At 42.8% G+C, this 27,062-nt stretch overlaps 1 protein-coding gene across 12 annotated transcripts in view; it reads right to left on the minus strand.

The window, feature by feature from the left end:
• Positions 1–27,062, minus strand: part of celf6 (CUGBP Elav-like family member 6) — an 859,092-nt gene that overhangs the window by 74,776 nt on the left and 757,254 nt on the right. For 6 of the 12 annotated variants that reach the window (XR_006309810.1, XM_043680229.1, XM_043680223.1 and 3 more), the window contains 5 exons: positions 18,359–18,487; positions 15,281–15,360; positions 10,486–10,629; positions 9,161–9,305; positions 3,869–4,042 (listed from right to left, as the gene is read on the minus strand). Coding sequence is in view for 11 of the 12 variants with exons in the window: in XM_043680229.1 (XP_043536164.1) it covers positions 3,869–4,042; positions 9,161–9,305; positions 10,486–10,629; positions 15,281–15,360; positions 18,359–18,487 (672 nt within the window). In the remaining variant the exon portion in view is untranslated. The remainder of the gene's footprint in view (positions 1–3,868; positions 4,043–9,160; positions 9,306–10,485; positions 10,630–15,280; positions 15,361–18,358; positions 18,488–27,062) is intronic. The other 6 variants (XM_043680224.1, XM_043680227.1, XM_043680231.1 and 3 more) reach the window with 3 other exon arrangements.

Consider the following 27,062-nt stretch of genomic DNA (forward strand, 5'->3'; position numbering starts at 1 on the left):
AGTTCATGATGAATAGTAATAACCTGTAGAAATATAATGGCTATTGAAAACAAGTCGATATAAAACTTCCATCTGAATCATCAGTTTGAAATGGAATTTGAGTGGAAAGCCACTTGCAAAACCTGGAACCTCAATTCCTAACATACTTACAGTAAAAACATTTATTGACCTGAACTCTCATTGAACTGGCCCCGCAGGTTTTCTGCCAATATGTCCTGAGCTCAGAAACAACATCTCTAGGGTTCAGACTCGAAGTCAGGGACCACAGCCTGAACAGAAAAGAATCTCGTCCTTATCATAAGTGAACAAAATGAGGGCAAGGAGTCTGTTGGTTGATTTGGAAATCTGGCACAGATATTTGACACTGAAAAAGATTTTCTGGCCTGTTGTGCTTCTGAGGTTGTGTAGGACATTGGTGAGGCCTCCTCTGGGAATACTGTGTCCAGTTCTGATCGCCCAGTTATAGGAAGGATACTATTAAGATGGAGAGGGTTCAGAAAAGATTTACCATGATGTTGCCAGGTATGGAAGGTTTGAGTTATCAAGAAAGGATGGATAGGTTGGGATGTTTTTAACCAGAGTGTAGGGAGTTGAGAGATGACATTATAGAAGTTTATAAATTAATGAGGAGTACAGAGTTAATGGTAGCTGTCGTTTCCATAGGATGGGGGATTTCAAGACTAGGGGGCACATTTTTAAGGTGAGAGAAGAAAGCTTTAAAAAAGGCATGCAGGGCAATGTTTTGACACAGAGTGTGATCTGTGCGTGGAATGAACTTCCAGAGGAAGTGGTGAATGTGGGTACAATTACAATGTTTAAAAGACATTTGGATAAGTACATGAATAGAAATGTTTTGGAGGAATATGGGCCAGGAGCAGGCAGGTGGGACTAATTTAGTTTGGGATTATGTTCAGCATTGGACCGAAGGGTCTATTTCCGTGCTCTATAACTCGATGCTGACGTTAGAGCAAAATTTGACTCAGCCTGTTTCCTTTATTCCACAAAGTCCTGCAAATGTTTGTTTTGGGAGTATATATTCAATTGCTTTTTGAATGTTATGATTGAGCAGCCTTTCAGACAGTGAGCATAATCTTGCATCCAGAGCACTACAGTTATCACTTGGGACAGAGATACTTCAACTGGGGACACCTTATGCTGTAAAGAGAATAGAGGTCTTGGACATGGAGGCTCTAAACAGGGGGAGGCAGGAACAAAAAGCAACAGATTAATTATGTGAAATATGTAGCAGAAATGCAACATTTTCTTTTACTGCACCTCCCACCTGCTAACTGCAGAAGCAAATGAACACAGAGAATGGGATCTGACTTGTGACTTCTAATAAAGTTGGAGAATAAATATTTGAAACAACACTTGTGTGTCAGTTCCTGTAAAGATGCCGGCATATCAATTCTGTGAATCTGGTCAATTTTTTTTTGCCGTCAAATAAATGCGTTTCTAATTGAAATCCATTTTGGTGTTTTTCCCTAGTACTGCCTGATAACAGTAATTGTTCTTTCTGTCAATAACAGGCCGTGTTTTGTTTTACAACCTTTACAGAATAGGAGTTGAGCAGCTCAATCATTTTTCTTTACATGTTTGAAGTGAGTTCTTCTTAGAAGACAGAATTTATTTCAAGTTGGTAGTCTATTTTTAATCAAGCAATCTATCAACACATCTTCTCATCAATAAATCTATCTCAGTTCTGTCTTGCCATGCATCCAATTATCAAAGTAATCTATTTATCTATCTTGACAATTCATCCAGGCTGACAATTCATCTAATCATTCATCCATTGATCTATCTAGATAATTCTGCACAGCAGCTTTCAATCAAGGCTTTCCCTATACCTATTTTTCTATTTGGCTAATCCATCTATCTGATCTATCTATCTGATCTACACATCTGTCTAGACTGTGCAATATAATCTAGCTTTCCACCTTTCCATCAAACCATTCATCTGGATATTCTATTTAACTAGTCATTTCTTAATATTGTCTATCCATCCATTTTCTATATGTCTCTCTGGCCATGTATATGCTTATTCCTCAGCATAGCTATCTATCCACCCCTCCATCTCTCAATCTAACTATTCAGCTGCATGTCTACCTAACCAGCTCTCCAGCCTTTCATTCATCTATTTATTTAATCCATATTTTCATCCATTATTTTGACAGCTAATATGTTTACAGAGCCATCTACCTCTTTAGAAAAAAATAAATGAATGCATATCAAAGTAGACAAGTAACTGGACCAGATCATAGACCATTAATTGTGACTGACCAAAACTTTTCTGCTTCAAAGCAGCTGTTTGATACAATATAGGTTCAGGCTGTACTGACTTCTAACCTCAATTACTTTTAAGCAAATAAATTGCGTCTAATTATACCATTTAAAAATCCATTTGACTGATAGTTTCTATTTTAATGAGATACAATTGCATTCTATCGCTGCAATTTTGCGCTCAATGATTGTAATTATGGAAGAGTTCTAAGTTGTATTAGTTGGTTTATGAAAATGAACACATCTTATTAAACTGAGCCAAGCGTAGCTCAGTAACTTCATAGTGAGGAGAAACAAGTACAAACTTGAATAATGAATGAAAATTGCTCTGCCTTAATTAAAAATTACACCTCTTAGAAAAATCTAGGCAAACACATTCACATTAAGTACGCCGACATTTTGAGAGTGCAGGAAAGCCCTGGCTTGCCTGAAGCAAGACCCAAGTGTACAAGATGACTTACTCTCTGACTGTTTTAAGTGGGACTCAATGACATCCAACGTGGGGAAAGCACATCAACAATGGTCATTTAAGATGCAGAGGATCTCTCTGTTTTTTTGTTTAATGCATACAGTACATTGCATTGTGTTTCATCCAGAAAATTAAACATGATGTGTTTCATATTGTGGGAATGGGGCTGGAGAATAATTCCTCTGTCAATATTTAATATTGCATGATGCTAGATCTCCAAAATGGCAAGCATTGCTCTCATATTTCATATTTCAGCTCCCTATCACCAGCTGAGCTCACTGAACAGAGCTGAATTTTACAAATTTGCCCTGTTACTTGCAGCCATGACTACCTCCAACTGGTATTTTTAGTGAGTCTGTAAATGCGTTCTACACTTATGATGTTGTCACACATGGGGGCTGAGATTGTCTCCTTCCTCTAGTAATGCTGCAGTGTGCATTCTCCTTGGTCCTGTATGTTGGAGACAAAATGAAAGGACCAGCAAGGCTCTGCCCTCTGTGATCAGACCTTGAACTGTGTCTCCATACAGAGCGACAAACTATTAGTGGACAAAGTTGCTCATGCAAATTTCTGGTGTAGAAATACCACAGATGTGTCAATGCCCTATCAATGGGAATATGATACAAAGCACTCTCCCAATGACAGCTTTTGATTTATCATCTGATACAATCCAAGATATCTTTGAGTGGATGTTCCTGGACTTAGACCTACCTATTCTGATTATTGGCACATAGGGACAAATGAGTAAAGATTGCCCAGAAACATGCCTATCATTTATTTAGACAATTGGGAACGCTGATGGCCACTCATATAGGTATGCAGTCTTTATTGCCTGATTTTCTTATTTTCACTGCATCTTGGAACGTCGAGAGTTATGGCAGGGAAAATCCACCCTCATTTATTTAGAGATGCTTCATGAACAGAGAAGCCTTCTGTCTCTTGCTCGCACTCTCACAACTGGACCTTTGCTGTAAGTTTTATTGCTGAAAAAAATAGCTTTTCCTTCCATCCAATGTGCATTTTTGCTTTATAACCCTAGCTTTAAATCGCTATCCCAACCACGCAAACTCCTCAAAAATCAAGTGTCTGTAAATCTGTGACTGCTTTCCTAGCACTCACCTGGGTACGGGTGGATGCCATTGGCATAGATAGTGTCAGATGCTGGTTGACCATTAGTCTGTGGTGGCATGGCACTAAACCCATTGACTCCAATGGGCGTAGCTATGCTGGGTACAGCTGCTGCATTGATGCCAGGAGGGGTACTGGTGCCTATAGAAGAAAACGAACAACAATCTGTGAAGAAAATACATTCCTGTAAGCATAAGCCTGAAGCGAAATGAGGCTACTTATTCATACTGCCTGCCATTTATCTTCCTACGAGGCTGCTGGCTTCTTTTACAGATAGAGCTTCAAGAAACAATATGACATTACTTCCCTATGTGCAATACATTAACACCAATTAATGGAATCGCGATGGCACTGAGCTAAGGCCTCTTGCGGCATAGTGGTACTGTCCATACCTCTGGGCCAAAAGAACTTTTTTACAGAATTCCTATAGTGTAGAAATAGGCCCTTCCGCCCAGCAAGTCCACACCAACCCTCCGAAGAGTATCCCAAACAGACCCACTCCCTTACCCTATTACTTTACATTTCCCCCTGATTAATGCACCTAACCTACACATCCCTGAACACTACGGGCAATTTAGTATGGCCAATCCACCTAACCTGCACATCTTTGGACTGTGGGAGGAAATCGGAGCACCCAGAGGGAACCCATGCAGACACGGGGAGAATGTGCAAACTCCACACAGTCGCCCGAGGTTGGAATCGAACCTGGTTCCCTGCATTGTGAGGCAGCAGTGCTGTGAGCCACCGTGCCGCCCCACAGTGCACCAAGAGGCCTTGGTTCAGTTCCTATCTCCTCCACATCTGATCAGGTTGATTAAATATCTAGTATCATTGAGGTGGGGTAAAGACAAGCAAAGAAGATATCTGGAGCAATGTTTTCAAATGAACATAACAATATTGAAGTGAAGCACAGGGTCAGACATGTATCAATTTAATTATATATTTAGTACAACACCCTAAAGGGTTGCTAGCTGTGGTAGAAACATAGTAAGGTCTTTATAAGTACATTTAGGACATCAATACAAACAATATTTATAGAGGTGGACAAATGTGAATTAATTAGGGAGATCCAGTGTGGATTTCTTAATGGAAAGTCACGTTTATTTGATCTGTTAGTGTCTTGAAGAAGTATCAGGATAATTCTGTTTATAATGTCTTCTTGAACTTCCAGAATGCATTTGACGCATTGCCAGACAAGACCTGCAAGCAAAGTTGGAGCCCGTGGGATAAAATGACAGGAGCAAGGTGGATATAAAAAGTCAAAGAGTGTGGTGCTGGAAAAGCACAGCCGATCAGGCAGCATCCGAGGAGCAGGAGAGTTGACATTTCAGGCATGAGCCCTTTATCAGGAAGGGCTTCCTGATGAAGGACCTATGCCCAAAATGTCGGTTCTCCTGCTCTTCGGATGCTGCCTGACCGGCTGTGCTTTACCAGAACCATACTCTTCGACTCTAATCTCCAGTATCTGCAGTCCAAGCTTTCTCCTGGATATAAAAAGTGGCTAACAAAAAACATCAGCTAAGGGTAAAAGTATGGGGAGCTTGGAGATGGTTCGCAATAGGGTTGATTGTGTGTCAGTCTTGAGACCCTTGCTTTTCCTGATATATATTAATTATCTGGAGCTTTGGTCTACAGGGCACAATTTCCAAACTGGAAGGTGATATAAACCGTAAAAGTATTTCTCAACTGTGAGAAGGATTGTGCAGAAATGCATAAGGACATAGAAAAGTTGGTGGAGTGGGCAGATAGACAGCAGACCAACTGAAAAAGTGCAAGGTGCTGCATTTGGTAGGGAGAACATGGAGAGAAAATATAACGTAAAGGACAACATTTTAAAGTGTGTGTAGGAGCAGAGAGACCTGGATGTATACATGCATGAGTCTTTGAGTGGGAGGACAGTTTGAGAGAGCTGTTAATAAGGCATATGCTGTTGCAGGCTTCAGTGATAGGGGCATAGAAGAGCAAGAAGATTACACTGAACTTGTATAAATCACAAATGAGGACTCAGCTTGTGTACTGTGTATAGTTCTGAAAGCCTTTCTTTATGAAGAGCATGGACATGTAGGGGAGATTACAGAAAAGGATAATGTGAATGGTACTAGGGATGAAAGTTTCAGAGAAGACAGAGGAAATCTGATTCAACTGTTCAAAGCCATGAGGTGTCTATACAGAGTAAATACATATTCCCATTTGTGGAAGGATTGAAAATGAGAGGACACAGATTTAAATCATTAGGATGGAAAACAAAAGTGTTGTGAGAAAACACATTTTCACATTGCAAGTGGTAAGGGTCTGGAATGCACTGCCTGGGAATGTGAGGGAGGAATGTTTAATTGAAGCATTCAAAAGCATTAGCTGGCTAGTTGAATTGGATGAATGTGCAGGGTTACATTTGGAGAGCTGATACAAACACAATGGGCCCAATGGTCTCCTGCACTGTAACAATTTTGTGATTCTGTGAAAGCAGGTGCATGGTTGTTAAATTTGCGATGACAAATAGGTAGAAATTACTTGTCAAGAGAAGTGAGAGAGTCTGCAATGGGATATAGATAGATTAAATGAGTAATTAAAAATTTGGCACATGGAGCATAATGTGGCAAAATATGAACTTCTTTACCTTAGCAGAAAGAATAGAAAGCTAGTGTATTATCTGAATGGAGAGTGCTTGCAGAACTTTAGATACAGAGGGATCTCGGCAATAGATGATAAAAACAGGGTGGTCTTACTTTAGCTGCACAGACCTTTAGTGAGACCACATCAGGAGCATTATGTGCAGCTTTGGTCTCCTTTTGCAAACAAGAGATGATGTTACAAGCAGTATAATGAATGCTCATTTGTTTTATTCATGGGATGGTGTATTTATCTTATTGAAATATAGAAGCTTCTGAGGGGAATTGATGGAGTTGATACCAAGAATGTTTATCCCCTTTTGGGGAAGGATAGAACTAGGATACACAGTTTAAGAATAAGAGGGGTCCTTTTCAAGGTGGAGATTAGAATAATTTTTCCCTCTCTCAGAGGGCTATCAGTATGATTTTAATATTTTATTTCATGGGATGTTTTGGTCTTGACCACCATTTATTACCATCTCCAACTGACCCTGAGAAGGTGGTGGTGAGTCATCTTTTGAACTGTGACTGTCCATTTCCGAAAGGGTCATGCACAGTGCTGCGAGGGAGGGAGTTCCAGGACTTTAACCCAGCAACAGCGAAGGAACAGCGATATGGATGGGGACATGCAGGCTGGCAACTGGCTGTTGCCTGTTGCCCATATTTGTTATCTATCACCCTTGTCTTTCTGTGTGGTGGAAATCACTTTAGATACAGAGGGCAGCATGGTGGCTCAGTAATTAGCACTGCTGCCTCACAGCTCCAGAGACCTGGATTCGATTCCATCCTTGGGTGACTGTCTGTTTAGAGTTTGTACATTCTCGCTGTGGTTTGCATGGGTTTTTTCAGGCTGCTTCGGTTTCCTCGCACACTCCAAAGATGTCCAGATTGGAAGGATTAACCATGCTAAATAACATGTCGTGTGCAGGTTAGATGGGTTAGCCATGGGAAATGCAGGGTTAGAAGGATAGGGTGGGGTGATCTTCGGAGGGTCGGTATGGACTCATAAAATCCCTACAGTGTGGAAGCAGGTCATTCAGTCCATCAAGTCTAAGCCACCCCTCCAAGAAGTATCCCAATGGATGTGAGAGTGAATTAGACAGAATATTGGCAGATAAAAGAGAGGAGGGTTATGATATGCAACCAGTGAAAAGGAGTTGAGAGCACAACCAAATCAGGCATGGTCTTAACAAATGGTGGATGAGACTAGAAGGGCTGAAGGGCCTATTCCTGCTCCTAAATCCTGTATACCAATGTTCTACATAACTAAAATGAATCTTCATCTTATTGCTGCCCCAGTTCATTTGCTGAAGTTAAATTATTACTTAAGGCTGGCCTTGTGAAATACAAGGGTCATGGGTAATGCTGTTGAACATAGAGAGACCGAAGGGTTCAGGGACATAGTTCTTTGAATTAGACAGGGTGATTACGAAGGTGTTTAGTATGTTTGCCTTCACTGCTCAGACCTTTGTGAATAGAAGTTGATATGTCATGTTGAGGTTGTACAGGATGTTGGTGAGGCCATTTTTGGAATACTGCTGTTATAGGAAAGATATTATTAAACTGGAGAAGTTTAAGAAGAGGCTTATAAGGGTGTTGCCAGGACTGAAGGTTTGCTTTATAAGGAGAGGCTGGATAGGCTGGCATGTTTTTCACTGGAGTGTAGGAGGTTGAGGGGTGACCTTATAGAGGTTTATAAAATCATGAAGGGCAGAGATAGGGTGAATAGCAAAGGCATTTTGCCAGGGTGGGGAAGTCCAAAACCAGATGGCATATTTTTAAGGTGAGAGGAGAAAGAATTAAAAGAGACTTGAGGGTAAACTTTATCACACAGAGGGTGGTGTGTGTGTGTGGAATAAGGTGCCAGAAGAAGTGGTAGATGCAGGAATAGTTACAACATTTAGAAGACATTTGGACAGGTACATGAATAGGAGAGGTTTCAAGGGATACCAGCAAACTCCAGAAAATGGAACTAGTTTAATTGAGGGCACTTGGTCAGCATGGATGAGCTGGACCGAAGGGTCTGTCTCCAAGCTGTATGACTCTATTAACATGTTTTAACAATCCAGAGCTTACTTAGGCCATACCCAGAGTAACAGTGAGCAGTTTGTAGGCACCACACCTTAGGAAGGACATATTGGCTTTGAAGGGAAAACAGTGCAGATGTAACAGAATAATACCTGGACTCCAAGGAATAGATTCCCTGGTGTTTAGAATGCGACGGATATGACTTTTTAAAGGTTTATTCATGAGATTGTTGCTGGACAGTTCAATATTTATTTCCCGTCCCTAGTTGCCCAGGGAGAGTCAACCACATCTCTGTGGGTCTGAAGTCACATGTAGGCAGATAAGAGTGGCAGCTTCCTTCCCTAAAGGACATTAGGAACCAATTGGGTTTTTTTGACAATGGATTCATGGTCATCATTAAACTCTTAAGCCCAGATCCTTTACTGAATTGAAAATCTACCATCTGCTGTGGTGAGGTTTGAACCCAGGTCCCCCGGACATCACCTGGGTCTTTGGAACGAACAATCCAGTAATAATACCATTAGGTCATCCCCTGCGTCAGTGTTACTAGAGGGGAACAAAGGGTAGGCAGACAAGCACACAATTCACTCCCACCGCTGAGGATCAGTAGGTGAGAGTAGGATTCCAGCCTGGGTCACCGGCATACCTGATGACGGTGTCATTGGCGTTGCCACCAGCCCGTTCACATTGAACGCCGCCATCTGCTGCATCTGAGCCGCTGCGATCGCAGCCATCGGATTCAAGTAGGTGCCCTGCGCTGCTGCCATTAGAGCTGCCTGTTGCTGCATCAACTGAAAGAGAACACAAACAAGAGTTTCTCACCGAAAGTGATCTCTTCTCTTCCACTCGCACCCCGGTTGATGCCGAGACCTGGGACCCTCGCACTGGTACTCGCTCTAACTTTCCGCTGAGAAGCGAAATCTCTTCTCTCCTGTCCCTAAACAATGCACCTCAACCTGGCCTTGGCCAGAGATGCCAAATGGGACTGAAGCAGATATGACACATTCCCTAAGCTGGAGGCAGTGAGGGTTGGTTGTATTAATAAACTTGAGATGAACGGTTGCAAGATCGGTGGCTGTGCAGAATGAGTTTGATTCGACCGGACTAGCTGTGTGACACAGCAGATTGAAAAAACTGTGCAGAAGCATCTGCCATACGCCAAAGACAAGGGAGAAATGATCTGAACAAGACAAGGGTAATTTAAGCAACAATAGATCTGCACATGTACTGTCTTGTTTTAAAATGGAACAGAAGGCTGAGGTTGATAAGCAAATCCCTCATTCTTATACTTTAGCCCCAATTCAACAAGACAAGTAGACATGAAGATTCTATTATTTCATGGTTAACACTCGTAAAAGTTTTTTTTGGTCCCTGTGGTTACAGCATGAAACCAGTTAGTGCATCTCAGACTCTGACAGCCAGAACCACTCAATGTGAAGATCTCACTGCTCAGCAGTTTATAGCTCACACCATTTTGAACAAGGCGTATCGGGATGGTCAGAAGGCAGAATTTACCAGCTATATTGCGAAAAGGCACCAGAGAAACTTGAGCTATTTTCACGGAAGATGAACAGCTGATCAGATGGAAAAGGTTTCAAATGATGTGGGGTTTTGGTCTCGTTAAAAAATGACGGGCACTCATCTGAGAGCTGGCAATGCAGGACACAAATAGAAGATTAGCACTAAAGGATCAAAGTGAGAGGTGTGAAGGGATTCTCCAGGTGTAGAATGTATATTCCAATGCATAATTCCAGTGGCGTTCACTTGACGTACATATCTAAAATGGGCTCGTGATTAAATGAACACTTTTATGAGGAGGTGGGGGGATTGACATGGAAGTGAATATCTTCCTCTACTGCTAATTGATTCTGAGCTGTAAGGCCCCTGCATTAAGATGCAAAGTAAACCCATCACATCAGCTGTGCCCTATTTATTGCATATCACAGCTGGCGAGACATTGGATCTACCTACCGCTTGAGTGTAGGCTCCATATGCGCCAAACTGGATTGCCATTGGATTAAAGATGCCAAGCTGCCCTGCCATCTGGTGCATGCGTCGCAGAGTGCGTTCCTTGTCCGTGTCTGCGAATTTCACCACGAGACTGGACGATGCCCCCTGGAAGAAGGAGGAGAGATGTTCAGGAGGAAAGGAAACTGTTGGCTGGCCAAATGGATTTCTACCTATTTGACAGGATTTGGAATGCTGTGGAATTATACTTTCGAACTCCAATTTCCTTTTACTGTTTTGCTAATGAAACAGAACGTTGGCAACGATCACAACTGCAGAATAACGTATAGTAAAAATTGACATTGATCATTTGAGGCTTAATTACTCAAGACTGATTGATTGGTTAAAACTCTGCAGTGAAATCAGACCCCCTCTTAAACTCATTATACCAGCTGTCCATTTTTGCAGCCAGACATTTTAAACAGCCGCCCATTCTTTTATATTTTAAATTTTTGACTCAAATAAAGCAATTCATAGTCCAAAAAAAAATTTAAGAGTGCACAAATCTCAACTCTGTAGAAAAAAAACAGAAGTGGGCAATTGGGAGGACCCACTTTGATAAGGAGGGAGTTTGATGTATGAGACATACCGGGCAAAGATTATGACGCATACTCATCAATGATACTACGCTCTTGTCAATACATTTAACCATCTCAAACAAGGTAATGTCTTTCTCATAAACTACTTCAGCAGGGGCTCAGTGGGTAGCACTCTGGAGGGTTCTGAGCACAAGATTTGTTCCAAAGAATGGATTACAAAATCCAAAGCAAATATGGAAAATATAAAATAAACAAGGAAGCGCTGCATTGTTGGAGGTGCAGTTGGACAGATAGCAGGTAGGTCATTGGTGCAGATCACCAGTATAGAATCCCTACAGTGCGGAAACAGGCCATTCAGTCCATCAAGTCCATACCGACCCTTCAAAGTGCAACCCAATTCCGGATATTACAAGATATCAAAGAATATGCGGATATAGCAGGCAAAAGGCATCAAGATCAGCCATGATCTGGTTGAATGACACAGCAGGTATGAGGGGCTGAATGGCCTATTCCAGTTTATATTGGCTATGAAATATTGGAGAGGCAATGCAATTGAGCGATGGAGGTGGGACTTCATAAAGAGCCTGAAAATGGTTAAGAATATAAAACAAAGAGACTTTGCAGTGCAGGTTCATAGCTCCTCAAAAGTGGAGTTGCAGGTAGAGAGGATAGTGAAGGTGTTTGTTATACTTTCCTTTATTGGTCAGATAATTGAGTACCGGAGTTGGGAGGTCATGTTGTGGCTGTGCAGGGCATTGATTAGGCCACTGTTGGAATATTGCGTGCAATTCTGGTCTCCTTGCTTTCACTCAGAGGGTGGTACGTGTATGGAATGAGCTGCCAGAGGAAGTGGTGGAGGCTGGTACAATTTCAACATTTAAAAGGCATCTGGATGGGTATATGAATAGGAAGGATTCAGAGGGAAATGGGCCAGGTGCTAACAGATGGGACTAGATTGGGTTGGGCTATCAGGTTGGCATGGATGAGTTGGACCAAAGGGTGTGTTTCCGTGCTATACATCTCTATGACTCTATGACGTTACATTCCTCAGGCACATAGTGTCTGGGCCAGTACTGAGCTATTAGATGACAGTAGAGTACACCAGGCTTCCAGTAGAATATCAAGCTTCAGGTGATCCCAGAGTTAGATAGAGTATGAGTCTGTTATACCCCGAGGTCTCATGATACAGTGACGGTGTATTGTGACCATGATTCTTAAAGGTGTAATGGCATATTAACCTCTTAAAGATGTACTGAGAGATAACATCTGCCCCAGGTAAAATGGTGACAGGAGTAGGGCATGGCAATTGTGGCCATTATTTGTCCACTTAAAGATGTCAACTGGCCTCTCACCTGCTCCATCACCTCCTCTAAGATAGGAGCCAGGTCAGGGCAGGCGAATATGAGATGGACAGGCACCGCACTACTTTATACCAGAGTCATAGAGTCATACAGCACAGAAACAGATCATTCGGTCCAACTCATCCATGCTGATCATGTTTCCCAAACTAACCTGGTCCCCATTGCCTGTGTTTTGGCCTATTTCCATCTAAAGCTTCCCTATTCATGTAACAGTCCAAATGTGTTTTAAATATTGTGACAGTACCTGCATCTAACACTTCCTCTGACAGTTCATTCCATATACGCACCACCCTCTGTGTGAAAAAGTCCCTTTAAACCTTTCCCCTCTCACCTTAAAATTATGCTGTCGTGTCTTGGACTCTCCTACCCTAGGGAAAAAACCTTCACTATTCACCTTATCTAAGCCACTCATGATTTTATAAACCTCTACAACATCATCGAGTCATAGAGTCATACAGTATGGAAACAGACCCTTCCATTCATGCTGACCAAAATCCCAAACTAAACTTGTCCCATGTGTTTGCATTTGACACATGTCCCTCCAAACATTTTTTTGTTCATGTCCTTACCTAAATGTCTTTTAAATGTTGTAAATGCACCTGCATCCACCATTCCCTCTGAAAGTTCATTCCACGCACAAACCACTCTCAGTGTAAAAGGTTGCCCCTGTGTCCTTCTTAAATCTTTCTCCTCTCACCTTAAACAAAAGCCTCCTAGTCTTGAATCCCCCACCTTAAGGAAGAGACACCTGCCATTCACCTTATCAATACTCCTCACGGTTTTATAAACCTCTATAAGGTCACCTCTCAACCTCCTACGCTTCAGCGAAAAAAAATCCCAGCCTATCCAGCCTCTCCTTATAATTCAGTCTGGGTAACACCCTGGTAAATCTTTTCCACACTCTCTCCAACTTAATGACAACCTTCCTATAGTACGGTGATCAGAACTGCAAACACTACCACAGAAGTGGCCTCACCAACGTCCTGTACAGCTGCAATATGATGTTCCAATTCCCAAAATCAGTCTCCAAGCAGCTGATAGGAGATGGTAAAGTTTCTCCCATGGGTTCTGTTTCCACATTATAACAATGACTATTCTTTAAGAGTGGCTGTAAAAAACTTAGAAATGCCCTGAGACCCTGGGAGGAGCTGTATAAGCACAAGTTATTTTGGTTTCTTCCACCTTGCCTCATTGATTGTGACATCAAGTTAGAAAAGTTAACACCTTTTCCTTCATTAATTATTTGCACATCAAGAAATGAGATAAGATTAAGACCACTGTTGAAAGAATCTCTTCTCAGAAACCCTCCATCCCCAGTTTGGTAAAGCAAACCTGTGCAAACTGAAAGGTATGAATTTATCAGGGTTGGGAGAGAGAAAAGAAAATTAATTTATTTTCTTCCCCTCACCACCACTTCCAGCACAGACCTAAGTTCACGGCTTCCTGAAGCATATGGACAGCGTGACCTGAACTGAGTGTGAATGGGGTAGCTTTTCTAATTAGGAAGCTCTTGCAGCTCCTGGGATTAAAGCTACTAACTTCAAAGATCAGCCCTCAAGAGTATTTCATGCAGTGAGTAGAGTGCTACCATCAGTGTTACATAAGTACAAGACATTTTCTGCCATATGCTCCTCTATTCCATTGACACTAGTACTTCAACAACAGCCAACCTCAGAGTACAACTCGATCAGTACTGAAACTTTCCTAAAGATTAGTTAAAGCACAGCAGCAGACTTAGTGGTGCTTATTCAGCTGTTGACGAGGATAAGAATCTTTCGGCAGGATGTGGCTGGAATCTTCCAATTTCTGCCTGCAAGGCTGTACAGGACGTTCATAAGTTGATAAGGTATAGGAGCAGAATTAGGCCATTCGGCCTATCGAGCCTGCTCCACCATGCGATCATGGCTGATATGCTCCTCACCCCCATTTTCCTGCCTTCTCTCCATATCCCTTCAACCTATTACCAATTAAAAATCTGTCTAACTCCTCCTTAAACTTACTCACTGTGCCAGCATCCATTGCACTTTGGGGTAGGGAATTCCACAGATTCACAACCCTTTGGGAGAAGTAGTTTCACTTTAATTCTGTTTTAAATTTTTTACTCCTTATCCTAAGACTGTGATATCTTGTCCTAGAATGGCTGACAAGGGGAAGCATTCACTCCACGTCTATTTTATCCACACCTTTTATCATCTCGAATACCTTAACTTGATCTCCCTTCATTCTTCTAAATCTTTTAAGTTCATTTTTGGAGTACTGTCTGCAGTTAAGGTCACTTTGCTATAGGAAGGATAGAACTTAATTGGAAAGGGCGCAGACTAGATTTAAAAGGATGTTATTGAGGCTGGATGGTTTAAGTTATAAGGACAGGCTGGACATTGGAGGATTTGAGCTATCCTATGACTATTTGATTCAGTGGAAACATGGGGGTTTGGATGCGGTGTGGTTAACTGTTGGCAGCAGTACACCTTCATCGTGAGAAATGACACTAAGATCAGAGACAATGAAAAGGAAATTTAAAAAGCTAATGGTACATTACAACCTTTGGCTTGACCACTTTGAAAAAGTGGCACTTGTCCTCTGAGCTGACGAGGGGAGGAGGTTAAAGACTCGAATCTTCAGGCAAGCAAAAGTTTGCATTGAAAAACAGGGACTGTATGGCACTGTTCGAGGATGGATATTTGCAGATACATTTATCTACGTAGCATTATTTTAATAAGGCAGAGGTGGGAAACTGTTGCAAAAACTTTTTATAATAACAGCGACAATGCAAGAGAAGTAAATATCATCTTTCGACATAATAGTGCATTCTGCAAGCCGCAAATTATTCATGAGCTTGTTTCTTTGTGTCTGACTTACTGGCATAGTCTGGCTTCCGTGCAGGCTGTTAATGGCTGCTTGGGCTTCTGCGTGAGAGGAATATTTTACAAACGCACAGCCTAGGAGATGAGAAGAAAGAGACAAGAGAGCAGAGAGGATTATCTCATTGTATGATTATTGCTCACAATGCCTCATTCACTTGATGTTCCACAAGATGCCAGACCACCACTCCAGCACTGCAAGGATGTATCACAGAATTACAATGAGCCCACAGTATAGGGAGTGGCCATTTGACCCAACTGGTCCATTCTAGCCTTTATTCGTCACTTCCCCTTCCCTTGTCAACAGCAGGACCCTGCATTTGTTCCTCCCCGATATACTTAGCTTTCTCTCAAGTGCATTTATGTTGCTCACTTACCCTTTCAAAAGTGCCAATTTCAATCCTAAATCTTTTGGACTTATCAGTGACTGTTTTGTCTTTATAAGTTCTGATTCTGGAGTCCCCTACAGATGAAAACATTTTTCTCCACAGCTGGAAACAACTTACTCTGTGTCTATCAGGTCAACCCATGGCCTTTTGGTTTCAATTGAAAAATGCAGTAAGCAGGGCCATATTGAAACATCAACTCCACTCCCTTAGTTACTGAAAGCAGACTGCCTTTCTTCTTACCTGGCGAATGTCAGACTTTGACCATCTCCCTTTGACACTCAATGGCACTGACATTGCTGAAACCCTTACCTGCCCTAGCCACCCCCTCCTCACTGATCAACATCTTGAATAAAAGCAAAATATTGCAGATACTGGCAATCTGAAATTTAAAAAAAAAACAGAAATTGCTGGAGAATCCCAGCAGTATTGGCAGCAACTGCGGAGAGAGAAACAGCGTTGATGTTTAAAGTCCAGTACAACCCTTCTTCAAACTGAAAGAAGTGTCACATCGGACTCACAAACTCTTTCTCAATCAGTGTCTTCAGGTCACCATTGATCAGAAACTTAACTAGAGCAGCCAGGTAAATTGTCTAGTAAAAGAGAATATGTCAGAAGCTGGACATTCTGCTGCAAGTAATTTATCTCTAAACTCCTAAAGGGTTTCCATCAGCTGCAAGGTACAAGACAGAATACACTTGTCCATTTGCCTAAATGAATATACTCCAACAGCACTCAAGAAACTCAACATCATCCAGAACAAAGCAGGGAGTGCTTGATTGGCACCCCATCTACCACCTTCAACATTCCCTGCCTTCACCAATGATGGGAAGTGGCAGCAGTGTGTACTGTACAAGAGATGCCCTGCACTAACGGCAAAGGCTTGCTTTTCAACACCTTCCAAACCCCATGATTTTTTAACCACCGAGAAAGATAAGAGCAGCAGACTCTTGGAGACACAACCAACCGCAAGTTCCCCTCCCAACCGCACATCAGTTTCACTTGGAATGACATTGTTGTCCTCTCACTGTCCTTTGGTCATAATTGGGGAATTCTCTTCCTAATGGCACTGATTAACTCCCTTCGTCACACAGACTTCAGGAAGGTGGCTCATCACCACTTCCTCAGGGATGGACAACGCACACTGGTCTTATCTGTGATATGCACATCCATGATTGAATAATAGGACAATCAACTATTCCAACAGCGTACAGCAATTAATCAGTTTAACGAGTCTGCTAATCTTAGTTTTATAACTTAACAAGGTGAAGGCAAGGTTTTCAATGATCCCAGAAGGCCATTGGAGAGAGAGAAAGAGATGACTGATGGTGAGTTTAACCTGTGGGTCACCATTTCCCAGATGAGGGGAGAGGTTGAGAAGGAAAGTCTTTCATGGTTACCTGAATGTGGAGGTGCCGGTATTGCCTGGGGTGGACAAAGTCAGAAGTCACACAACACCAGGTTATAGTCCAACAGGTTTGTTCGAAATCACAAGCTTTCGTAGTGCTGTCCCTTCGGCGGGTGATCTGGTGCAGTGCTCTGAAAGCTTGTGATTTCAAATAAACCTGTTGGACTCATAGAATCCCTATAGAATGGAAGCAGACCATTTGGCCCATCGAGTCCACATCAACCCTCAAAAGAGCATCCCATCCACTCCTCTACCCTATATCTCCACATTTTCTCATGGTTAATTCAGTTAGCCTGCACATCCCTGAACACTATGGAGCAATTTACCATGGCTAACCCACCCATCTCTGGACTGCGGGAAGAAACTGGAGCAACCAAAGGAAACACACACAGATACAGCGAGAATGTGCAAGCTCCACACAGAAGTCACCTGAGGGTAGAAATGAACCCGGGGCCCGATGCTGCGAGGCAGCAGTGCTAATCACTGAGCCACTGAGTTGCCGTATAAAGCCGGGTGTCATGTGACTTCTGACACGGTGACCTCAGCCAGGGCTGAAATTGAGGTAAAAACAATGAATGCAGATGCTGGAAACCAGATTCTAGATTAGAGTGGTGCTGGAAAAGCACAGCAGTTCAGGCAGTATCTGAGGAGCAGAAAAATCGACGTTTCAGGCAAAAGCCCTTCATCAGGAATACAGCTGATGAAGGACTTTTGCCAGAAACGTCAATTTTCCTGCTCCTCAGATGCTGCCTGACCTGCTGTGCTTTTCCGGCACCACTCTAATCCAGGGCTGGAATTGAGCCTATGCTGTTGGCATCATTCCACATCTCAGACCAACTGAGCTAACTCGGCATGTCCCTTGAATGATCAGCAAGTCAGTAAATTAACAAACCAATTAACTTGTCAGATGTCAATCGCTTTGTTAAACCAAGCTGCCTAATACCACACGACCATGAGTTAACTCAGTAAACTCACCTGCAGAACATTTTCAGGCTGAGTTGACTAGAGACTGTCCTAGGTAAATACAAGGACTGCAGATGCTGGAGATTACAGTCAAGATTAGAGCGGTGCTGGAAAAGCACGGCAGGTCAGGCAGCATCCGAGGAGCAGGAAAATCGATGAAGGGCTTTTGCCTGAAATGTCAATTTTCCTGCTTCTCGGATGCTGCCTGACCTGCTGTGCTTTTCCCACACCACTCTAATCTAGAGACTGTCCTACTTTGCTGCCCTATAACCATACAAAAAAGGAAAGCAATGGATTGAGGTTGAAAGGGGTAACTAACCTTTACTGGTTCCATCAGGGCCTCTAAGAATGGTACACTCTTCAATGGAGCCAAAGGATTCAAATAGTCTCCTGACGTCGTCCTCCGTTTGCTGTTTTCCCAGCATGCCCACAAAGAGCTTTCTATCTTCTGAAACAAAGAAAGGGCATCTTAATCCTCTAAGGAGCTACTATACACTTCCAAATACCATGAGTGAGTTTATCAGCAAGTAAGAGAGGGGGACAATTTTAACATATTTTGCAGTTCCCAGTGTGGCGACACACGAGGGACAATCTGTAAAATGGATGAAGCGTGGACCATTTGCCAATTAACACGATCGTTTTGGAACAAAGGAATGAGGAAATTAACTGTGCAAATAAAAACTAACATCTGCCTCTCTCCTTGTTGTTCATGCATCAGTGAGATTCAGAAATTCCACAGCAGCGTCTTGCAAAGGTTAAAGAACACTTCTCTGTGCCTGCCCCTTCACTGAATCCCTCAGCTGAATGTCTGACAGAAGTTATCCCCCGTGAAGCCATAGCTCACAAACTGCCTCCTGCAAGAAACAGACATCTTGCAGATGAAGTGCTGGGGTGTGACTCATTGCTGTGACCCCTTTATGCGTCACTGCACTATTTAGATTTCATATCTTGTCAAGTTAAAGCTTGGAGAGGGGTGAGGGGGGAGTGGAAATCTTTCGAGTGCTCTGCAACCGTTAAAGCAGCCGGATGAAAAGATTTCTTTAGGTGCATTAATGTTTCCCTTCATTTTCTTGGTGCGAGAGTATTTTTTTGGGTTCTGCACATGTTATCGGTTGAGTTTTTCTGTCTTCTCCTCCAACAACAACAACAATAAATTTTTCACTCCATGGGAGAAACCTCTAAGCAGTCACAAAGCAACAACAAGAGCCTGCATTTATGCAGTGCCTTTATGGAGGCAAATACAACCCGAGGTGGGGCTTTCCAATGAAATGTGACATCAAACCAAGTAAAGATTTATTAGAATACCCCCAAAAAAAGGGTTTTAAGGAGCATCGTACTGGCAGAAAGACTGGCAAAGAGAGACAAAGAGAGAGAGAGAATTGCAGAGTTTTAAATGGAAGAATCTGAAGTCATTGGTTTATAGATGAAGACCAGACATGTGGAAGGACTACAATCGAATGAATGCAGGAACGGACGATGGTTACAGAAATAGGAAGAGGAGGTCTTGGAGAGATTTGAAAATAACAATAAGCAGCTTAGAAGTTATGTATTGTCAAAAGGTGGACAGGCTGGTTAAGAAGGCATTTAGCACACTTGCCTTCATTGCGCAGACCACTGAATATAGGAGCTGGGATGTGGCTGTACAGGGTATTGGTGAGGCCTCTTCTGGAGTACTGTGTACTGTTCTAGTCGCCCTGCTATAGGAAGAATATTATTAAATTGGCATTGGTTCAGAAAAGATTTACCAGGCTTTGAGTTGTGAGGAGAGATTGGATAGGTTGGGACTTTTCTCATTGGAGTGTAGGAGGTTGCTGACCTTATAGAAGATTATAAAATTATGAGGGACATAGATAAGGTGATTAGCAATGCCTAGGGTGGGCAAGTTCTAAACTACTAGGGACCTATTTTTAAGGTGAAAGGAGAACGATATAAAAGAGTCCTGAGGGGCAATGCCTTCATGGAGATGGGTGGTTCGTATGTGGAATGAACTGCAAGAAGAAGTGGAGTTATAATGTTAAAAAAACATTTGGACACTTGCATGAACAGGGAAGGTCGAGAGTGGTATTGGCCAAACACAAGCAAATGGAACTAGTTTGCTTTGGGAAACTTGGACAGTATTAACGAGTTGGACTGTTACGGTCTGTTTCCATACATGAATGACTCTGTGATTCAGTAAGCACAGACATGATGGATGAACAGACTTGGTGCAAGTTAATGTGCCAGCAGCAGTCTTTGCCCAAGCTCCAGACTGTGGAGGTAAAGTGGGATCAAAGATAAATTCTTTCAAATACAAGTTTTCACCGATGAATTCTTCAGCTAGACTCTCTTCCAGTCACATATTCCCTTCCCCTCCCTTATCCACCTTCCGCATGGACCATTCCCTCTGGAACACCCTGGTCCACTCTTCCTTCACACCCAACAATCCGCCCACAGCCCCGCGGCACATTCCCCTGCAACTGCTGAAGGTGTAACACCTGTCCATTTACCTCCTTCCTCCTCAATATACAGGGGCCCAAGCAGCACTTTACCTGCACTTCATGTAATCTTGTCATCTGCATTTGCTGCTCACAATGTGCTCTCTTCTACATTGGGGAATTAAAGCGTAAACTGCGCTTTGCAGAACACCTACGTTCTGCCCATAAAAAACCCTGAGCTTCCAGTTGCCTGCCATTTTAACACCCCACCCTGTTCCCTGGCCAACATCTATCTCAGGCTTGGTGCAGTACTCCAGTGAAGCTCAGTGCAAGCTGGAAGAACAGCATCTCATTTTCTACTTGGGGACCCAGAAGCCCCCCTCCCCCCGGCCTCAATATCGAGTTCAATAATTTTAGGACCTGAACTCCTCCATGTCCTAGCCCCCTACCCCACACACCAGGCCTTGTTATCATGTAGTCTGTCATTACACAGTACTATTGTTACTCACAGACAGTCTCCATTAACAGCTATTCACTCTCCCAGCCAGTTTGTTATCCATTCTTTTGTCTGTCCAATTGTTCTTGTCTCTTTTTGGGCTCTATTCTCTCCTATTATTTACTCCTTACCCTTTCCCTCCACCCTATCTTCTGCACAAAAATCAACATTTTTCTAGCTACTATCAGTTCGGAGGAAGGGCCACCAGACCTGAAACTTTAACTCTGCTTTCTTTGCACAGATGCTGCCAGACCTGCTGAGTTTTTCCAGCAATTTCTGTTTGTGTTTCGTTCTTTCCTCGCCTTGGCTAATTAAAAATTGGAAGAATGAAGATGAATAGAGTCTTATGGAACAAGGAGTGTTGTGAACAAAAACTGGTCAGTGCCGAAAGGAACAAGAGCGTATGCAGGAAAGATCTCATTGTTCACAGGGTTAATGAAATCAAGAAGAGGGTTGAGCTTTTGATTGGCATTTCCCAAGTGTTTTTACTGCTGCTTCTTAAACTGAAGTTCCTGCTGAAGTTAGAAAGATGGGCAGATAGATGATGAATGCAGAGAAACGCACAACTGAGAAAAAGGAGCAATGTGCTTCCAATTAAACCTGTTGGACTATAACCTGGTGTTGTGTGATTTTTAACTTGGCACAGCATGAGTACGGTAGAGTAACTTTATATTTGCCATTTCTATCACATACACCTTACACAGTAAAAAAAAAGAGAAAACGTTCCTCCAGGAACAAGGGTGCTACATAGACAGCACGAACTACACAATCATCCACGGCATAAAGTGCAAGTTTCAGTGCAATAGAAGAATGCTAAATAATAGACATTTCAAAGTCGTGCAAAGTATTTCAGATGGTAAAGTGCCCAATCATGCTGTGTTAAGGAGCCTGATGATTCGGGGGAAGAAACTGTCGCACAGTCTGGTCATGAGAAACTGAATGCTCTGGTGTCTTTTGCCAGATGGCAGGAGGTAGAAGAGTTTTAGGGGTGTTGTGGGGTCTTCCACAACGCTTTTAGCCTTTCGGATGCAGCGTGTGGTGTAGATGCCTGTAATGGAGGGAAGAGAGACCCCAATGATCCTCTCAGCTGTCCTCACGATCCGTTGTAGGGTCTTACGATCTGAGACGGTGCAATCCCCGAACAAGGCAGTGATGCAGCAGCTCAGGGTGCTCTCAATGAACCCTCTGGAGAATGTAGGCAGACGTGGGTACCACAGATGCTGGAGATTAGAATCAATATTAGAGTGGTGCTGGAAAAGCAAGCAGGTCAGGCAGAATCCAAGGAGCAGGAAAATCGACATTTCAGGCAAAAGCCCTTCAGTGGTGATTTCCTGCTCCTTGGATGCCGCCTGACCCTCAGTAGAATGTGGTGAGAATGGAGGGTGGGAGGTGGGCTTTCCTCAGCCCGTGCAAAATGTAGAGATGCTGCTGGGCTTTCTTGGCTATGGAGCTGGTGTTGAGGGTCCAGGTGAGATTCTCTACCAGATGTACGCCAAGAACTATGGTGCTCCTCACGATCTCCACGGGGGGAGCCATTGATATCCAATGGAGAGTGGTCACTCTGTGCCCTCCTGAAGTCAACAACCATCTCTTTCGTCTTGCCCATGTTCAGAGACAGGTTGTTGGCTCTGCACCAGTCCATTAGCCACTGCACCTCTTCTCCTCTCTGTCTGCTGATTCGTCATTTGAGGAATATGTACAAGCTGGTTTAAAGAAAATATCAGAGAGAGAAGGAATAGAGGGACCCACAGATCAATGATTAATGTGGGAAATTAAGAGGAAGCTTTAGAGTCATAGAGTTGTAAATAAGGAAACAGACCCTTCGGTCCAACTCATCCATTCTGACCAGATATCCAGTCCCATGTTTTCAAAGATTCATTCACAGGATGATGGTGTCGCTAGCTAAGCCAGAATTTGTTGCCCATCTCTATTCTGCCAGAGGGCAGTAAAGAGTCAGCTACATTGGCAACATTTGGCCCATATCCCTGTAAACCCTACTTATTCATGTACCCATCCAGATGCCTTTTAAATGTTGTAACTGTACCAGCCTCCACTGCTTCATCTGGCAGCTCATTCCATACACACAACATCTTCTGTGTGAAAAAGTTGCCCTTTACGTCCCTTTTATATCTTTCCCCTCTCACTCTAAATCTATTCCCTCTAGTTTTGGACTCCCCCTACCCTGGGGAAAAGACTTTGGCCCATGCCCCTCATGATTTTATCATTTTTAAACATCAGGTATTGAAAAAATGAGAAGATTACTGTGTGCAAGACATTGGCATGGATAATTGGAGTTTGGAATACAATCCTTTGTATTAAAATTCTCCAAATAAAGTGACAGTACTGGATGGGGATATGAATAGGAAGGGTTTAGAGGGATATGGACCAAGTGCTAGCAAATGGGAGTAGATTAAGGATGAGATGGAGCGCAAGGTCTGCTTCTGTGCTGTACATCTCAACGACTCTATGATTCTATTGGTTTCTGTATTAGAAATAATGAAACAAACCCGAGTGATCATAATCTTTTGGTATATGTGCAAAGAATCTGAAAATAATAGTACAGTAGACACTTAGCCGAAGGATACCAGGACTGAAATGTTTTTGGGATGAAGTTAAACTTACTTGTCCCAGACCTACGGGTGAAGCAGAGAAGGATAATGGAGATTGTCATAATTAGGTTTTGTGAAAGTTTCTCTCCACAGTTTAGCAAAACGTTAATGAGAAAAATAGAATCAACATAATTCTGAGCAAAATGGAGCAGCATAATGTGGAGAATTACTTTTGAACATATGGTCATTTAGAACTCAAAATGCTTTACTGGAAGTGGCTACTGAGGCGGAAACCAACTGATTATTTAAAAGGAAATCGAATTAATATTTGAATGGAAAACAATGTGCCAGGGTATTTGGAAAGTCCAGGGAAGTAGAATTACATTGAATGATGCCAACAGAAGAACTATCATCAATGTTGGTCCAATGGCCTTCCTTCTGTGTTGTAATTACAATTGTTCTACCGATGGGGTGAGAGCCTCTTGAGAAAAGAAATGCAAAGATTTTTTCTTTGCCCTTACTGGCAAAACAAATTCAACAAACAATGCAATTATAATGGCCTTGAATATCCTCGGATCAACCATTACCTCCTGCTGAAACTTAGGTGTTAGACCAGCAGAATACCAAAGAAACTGAGAAGATACAAAACCTCAATAGCTAATTTCATAATAAGGAGGCATTTCATCAGTCTCCATTAGGTTTATGAACCAGAAAGAAAATCTTATTAAAATATGTAATGTGCAATTTAAAGATTAAGCAAACTATGTGATGATAATGTAAATATAATGGAACACAGATTATGTACAGTGATAAGGTGAGTTTTGTATGTGCAGTGTGGTAATGGAAAATAACTTTCTGGTCTAACTGGAAAAAGCTCTTTCATTGAACTACAAGAAGTTCATTGCAATTTATTGGAGGTTACATTGCTATAATAGAGATTGTTACAGCGATCTTGACACTCCTGTTGACACTTGACCAAAGCTTCCTTCTTTCAAGACCATAATTTCCCCTCCCACATGGTTGAAGATGCCCTCCAATGCATCTCATCCAAGCCCCCCACTTCCAACTTCGAACCCCACCCCTCCAACCGCAACAAGGACAGAACACCCCTGGTCCACACCTTCCACCCCACCAAACTCTGCATAAGTTGCATCATCTGGTGACATTTCTGCCACCTACAAATGGACTCCACCAACTGGATATATTTCCCTTGCATCCCTATCCGCTTTCCACAAAGACCTTTCCCTCTGTGACTATCTAGTAAGGTCCACGCCCCCCCAACCCACCCTCCCATCCTGGCACTTTCCCTCTGCCACCGCAGGAATTGCAAAACCTGTGCCCACACCTCCTCCCTCACCTCCGTCCAAGGCCCCACAGGAGCCTTCCACATCCATCAAAGTTTCACCTGTGAAACACAAATGTCAGTTATTGTAACCATTGCTCCCGATGCGGTCTCCTTTACATTGGGGAGACTGGACACCTTCTCGCAAAGCGCTTTAGGTAGCATCTCCGGGACACCCACACCAATCAACCCCACTGCCCCGTAGCCCAACATTTTAACTCCCCCTCCCACTCTGCTGAGGACATGCAAATCCTGGGCCTCCTCCATCACCACTCCCTCACCACCTATGCCTCATCTTCTGCTTCGGAACACTTCAACCCCAGGACTTCACCAGTTTCCTCATTTCCCCTCCTCCCACCTTACGCCAGTTCCAACCTGCCAGCTTAGCACCGTCCTCATTGACCTGCCAATCATCCTTCCCACCTATCTGCTCCACCCTCCTCTCCGACCAATCACCTTTATCCCCACCACCGTCCAGCTACCTTCGCCCCAGCCCCAACTCCCTCCCATTTATCTCTCCACCCCGGAGGCTCCCAGCCTCATTCCTGATGAAGGGCACCTGCTCGGAATATCAATTTTCCTGCTCCTCGGACATTGCTTTTCCTGCACCACTCTAATCTTAATTCTGATCTCCAGCATCTGCAGTGTTAACTTTCACCTACTTGACCTAAGCTGTTTTGCCCACAAGTCCACATGATATCAACATGTTGGGCCATGTTCATGACATTCCTCAATATTAACCCTTTCAGACCCATGTTCAACAGTCGTGAAAAAAAACTTCGATTTAGGTTTTTAAAAAAAAACCTGTTCATGGGATGTGTTTGCTTCTGGCTACTGCCAACACTTATTGCCCATCCCTAATTGCCCAGTGGGCAGCTAAGAGTCAACCACATTTCTGTGGGGCTGGAGTCACATGTAGACCAGATAAGAACAACAATTGTCTTGCTTCCTTCCCGAAGTGACATTAATGAGCCAAATCGGTTTTCCCAAACAATTATTTCATGGCCCACATTAGACTCTTAATTCCAGACCTTTTTTTAACTAACTTCAACTTCACCATCTCCCATGATGGGATTCAAACCTGGGTCTGTAGAACAGTACCTGGGTTGCTGGATTAATAATCGAATGACAATACCACTAGGCCAACACCTTCCTGTTGCTAACTCCTTTGCAATGATTGCACTTGTTAAGCTTTCTTTTATTCTTTCATGGGCTGAAACTCTTGTTGGCAAGCCCAGCTTTTGTTGCCCAATCCTAATTGCCCCTAAACTGATTGAATTGCTAGGGCATTTCAGAGGGCAGTTAAGAGTCAAGCATATTGCTGTGGGTCTGGAGTCACATGTAGGTGAAATCAGGAAATGACAGCAGATTCCCTTCCTAAAGGTTTTAGAGAACCAGATGGGTTTTTATGATAGTCAATTATGGGTTCATGGTCACCATTATTAGTAGGCTACATAATTAATTTGATGACATTTGAGTGCAAACATTTTTCCTCTTCCACTGTACAATGCATCACTTCATAAAGTCTGTATACTGTGGAAACAGGCCATTCAGTCCATTGCATCCAGACTACCCCTCAGAACAACATCCCACTCTATCCCAGTGACCCTGCATTTCCCATGTCTAATCTACTTGCCCATCTTTGGCCTGTGGGAAGAAACCCACAGAAAGAAAATGGAAACCCCACACAGACATTCACCTAGGACTGGGATTAAACCCACATCCCTGGTACTGTGAAGCAGCAGTGCTAACCACTGAACCACCATGCCACATAAGTTCAGTTTTATCTGACATCTATCATGGCCATTCAGAAATTTTTGATGAATTTACTTTAGCCATCTCACCGGAGCACTTTGGATGAACCGTTAAAACATTTGCCTTGGTTCGTCCAATTTCAATCCAAAGTTTGAGAAGTTGAAATGGACAATGCTCACAGTCAACTGAATGTTCTTTCACTCTGATTTCAAACCTTTCACAGAAACAGCTCACCGGTGAGCTCACAATGACAAGGGTCCATCCACAGAAAGCTACAGCCCCCTTATCACTTTATTGGTTTCTTGAATGATTACAGTGTTGGCATTTCCATTGAGCATCATGTTGACATCAGAATCGACAGTCCGGAGCTAATACAGACAGTAAAAGATGAAGAGAAATTGCTGCAGTGATTTCATTTATATCAGGTTTAACTAAGTCCGACCAGACCTTGGGGAGCTATAATCTTT

Source organism: Chiloscyllium plagiosum, chromosome 40 (assembly GCF_004010195.1).
Source record: "Chiloscyllium plagiosum isolate BGI_BamShark_2017 chromosome 40, ASM401019v2, whole genome shotgun sequence".
Lineage (NCBI taxonomy): Eukaryota > Metazoa > Chordata > Chondrichthyes > Orectolobiformes > Hemiscylliidae > Chiloscyllium > Chiloscyllium plagiosum.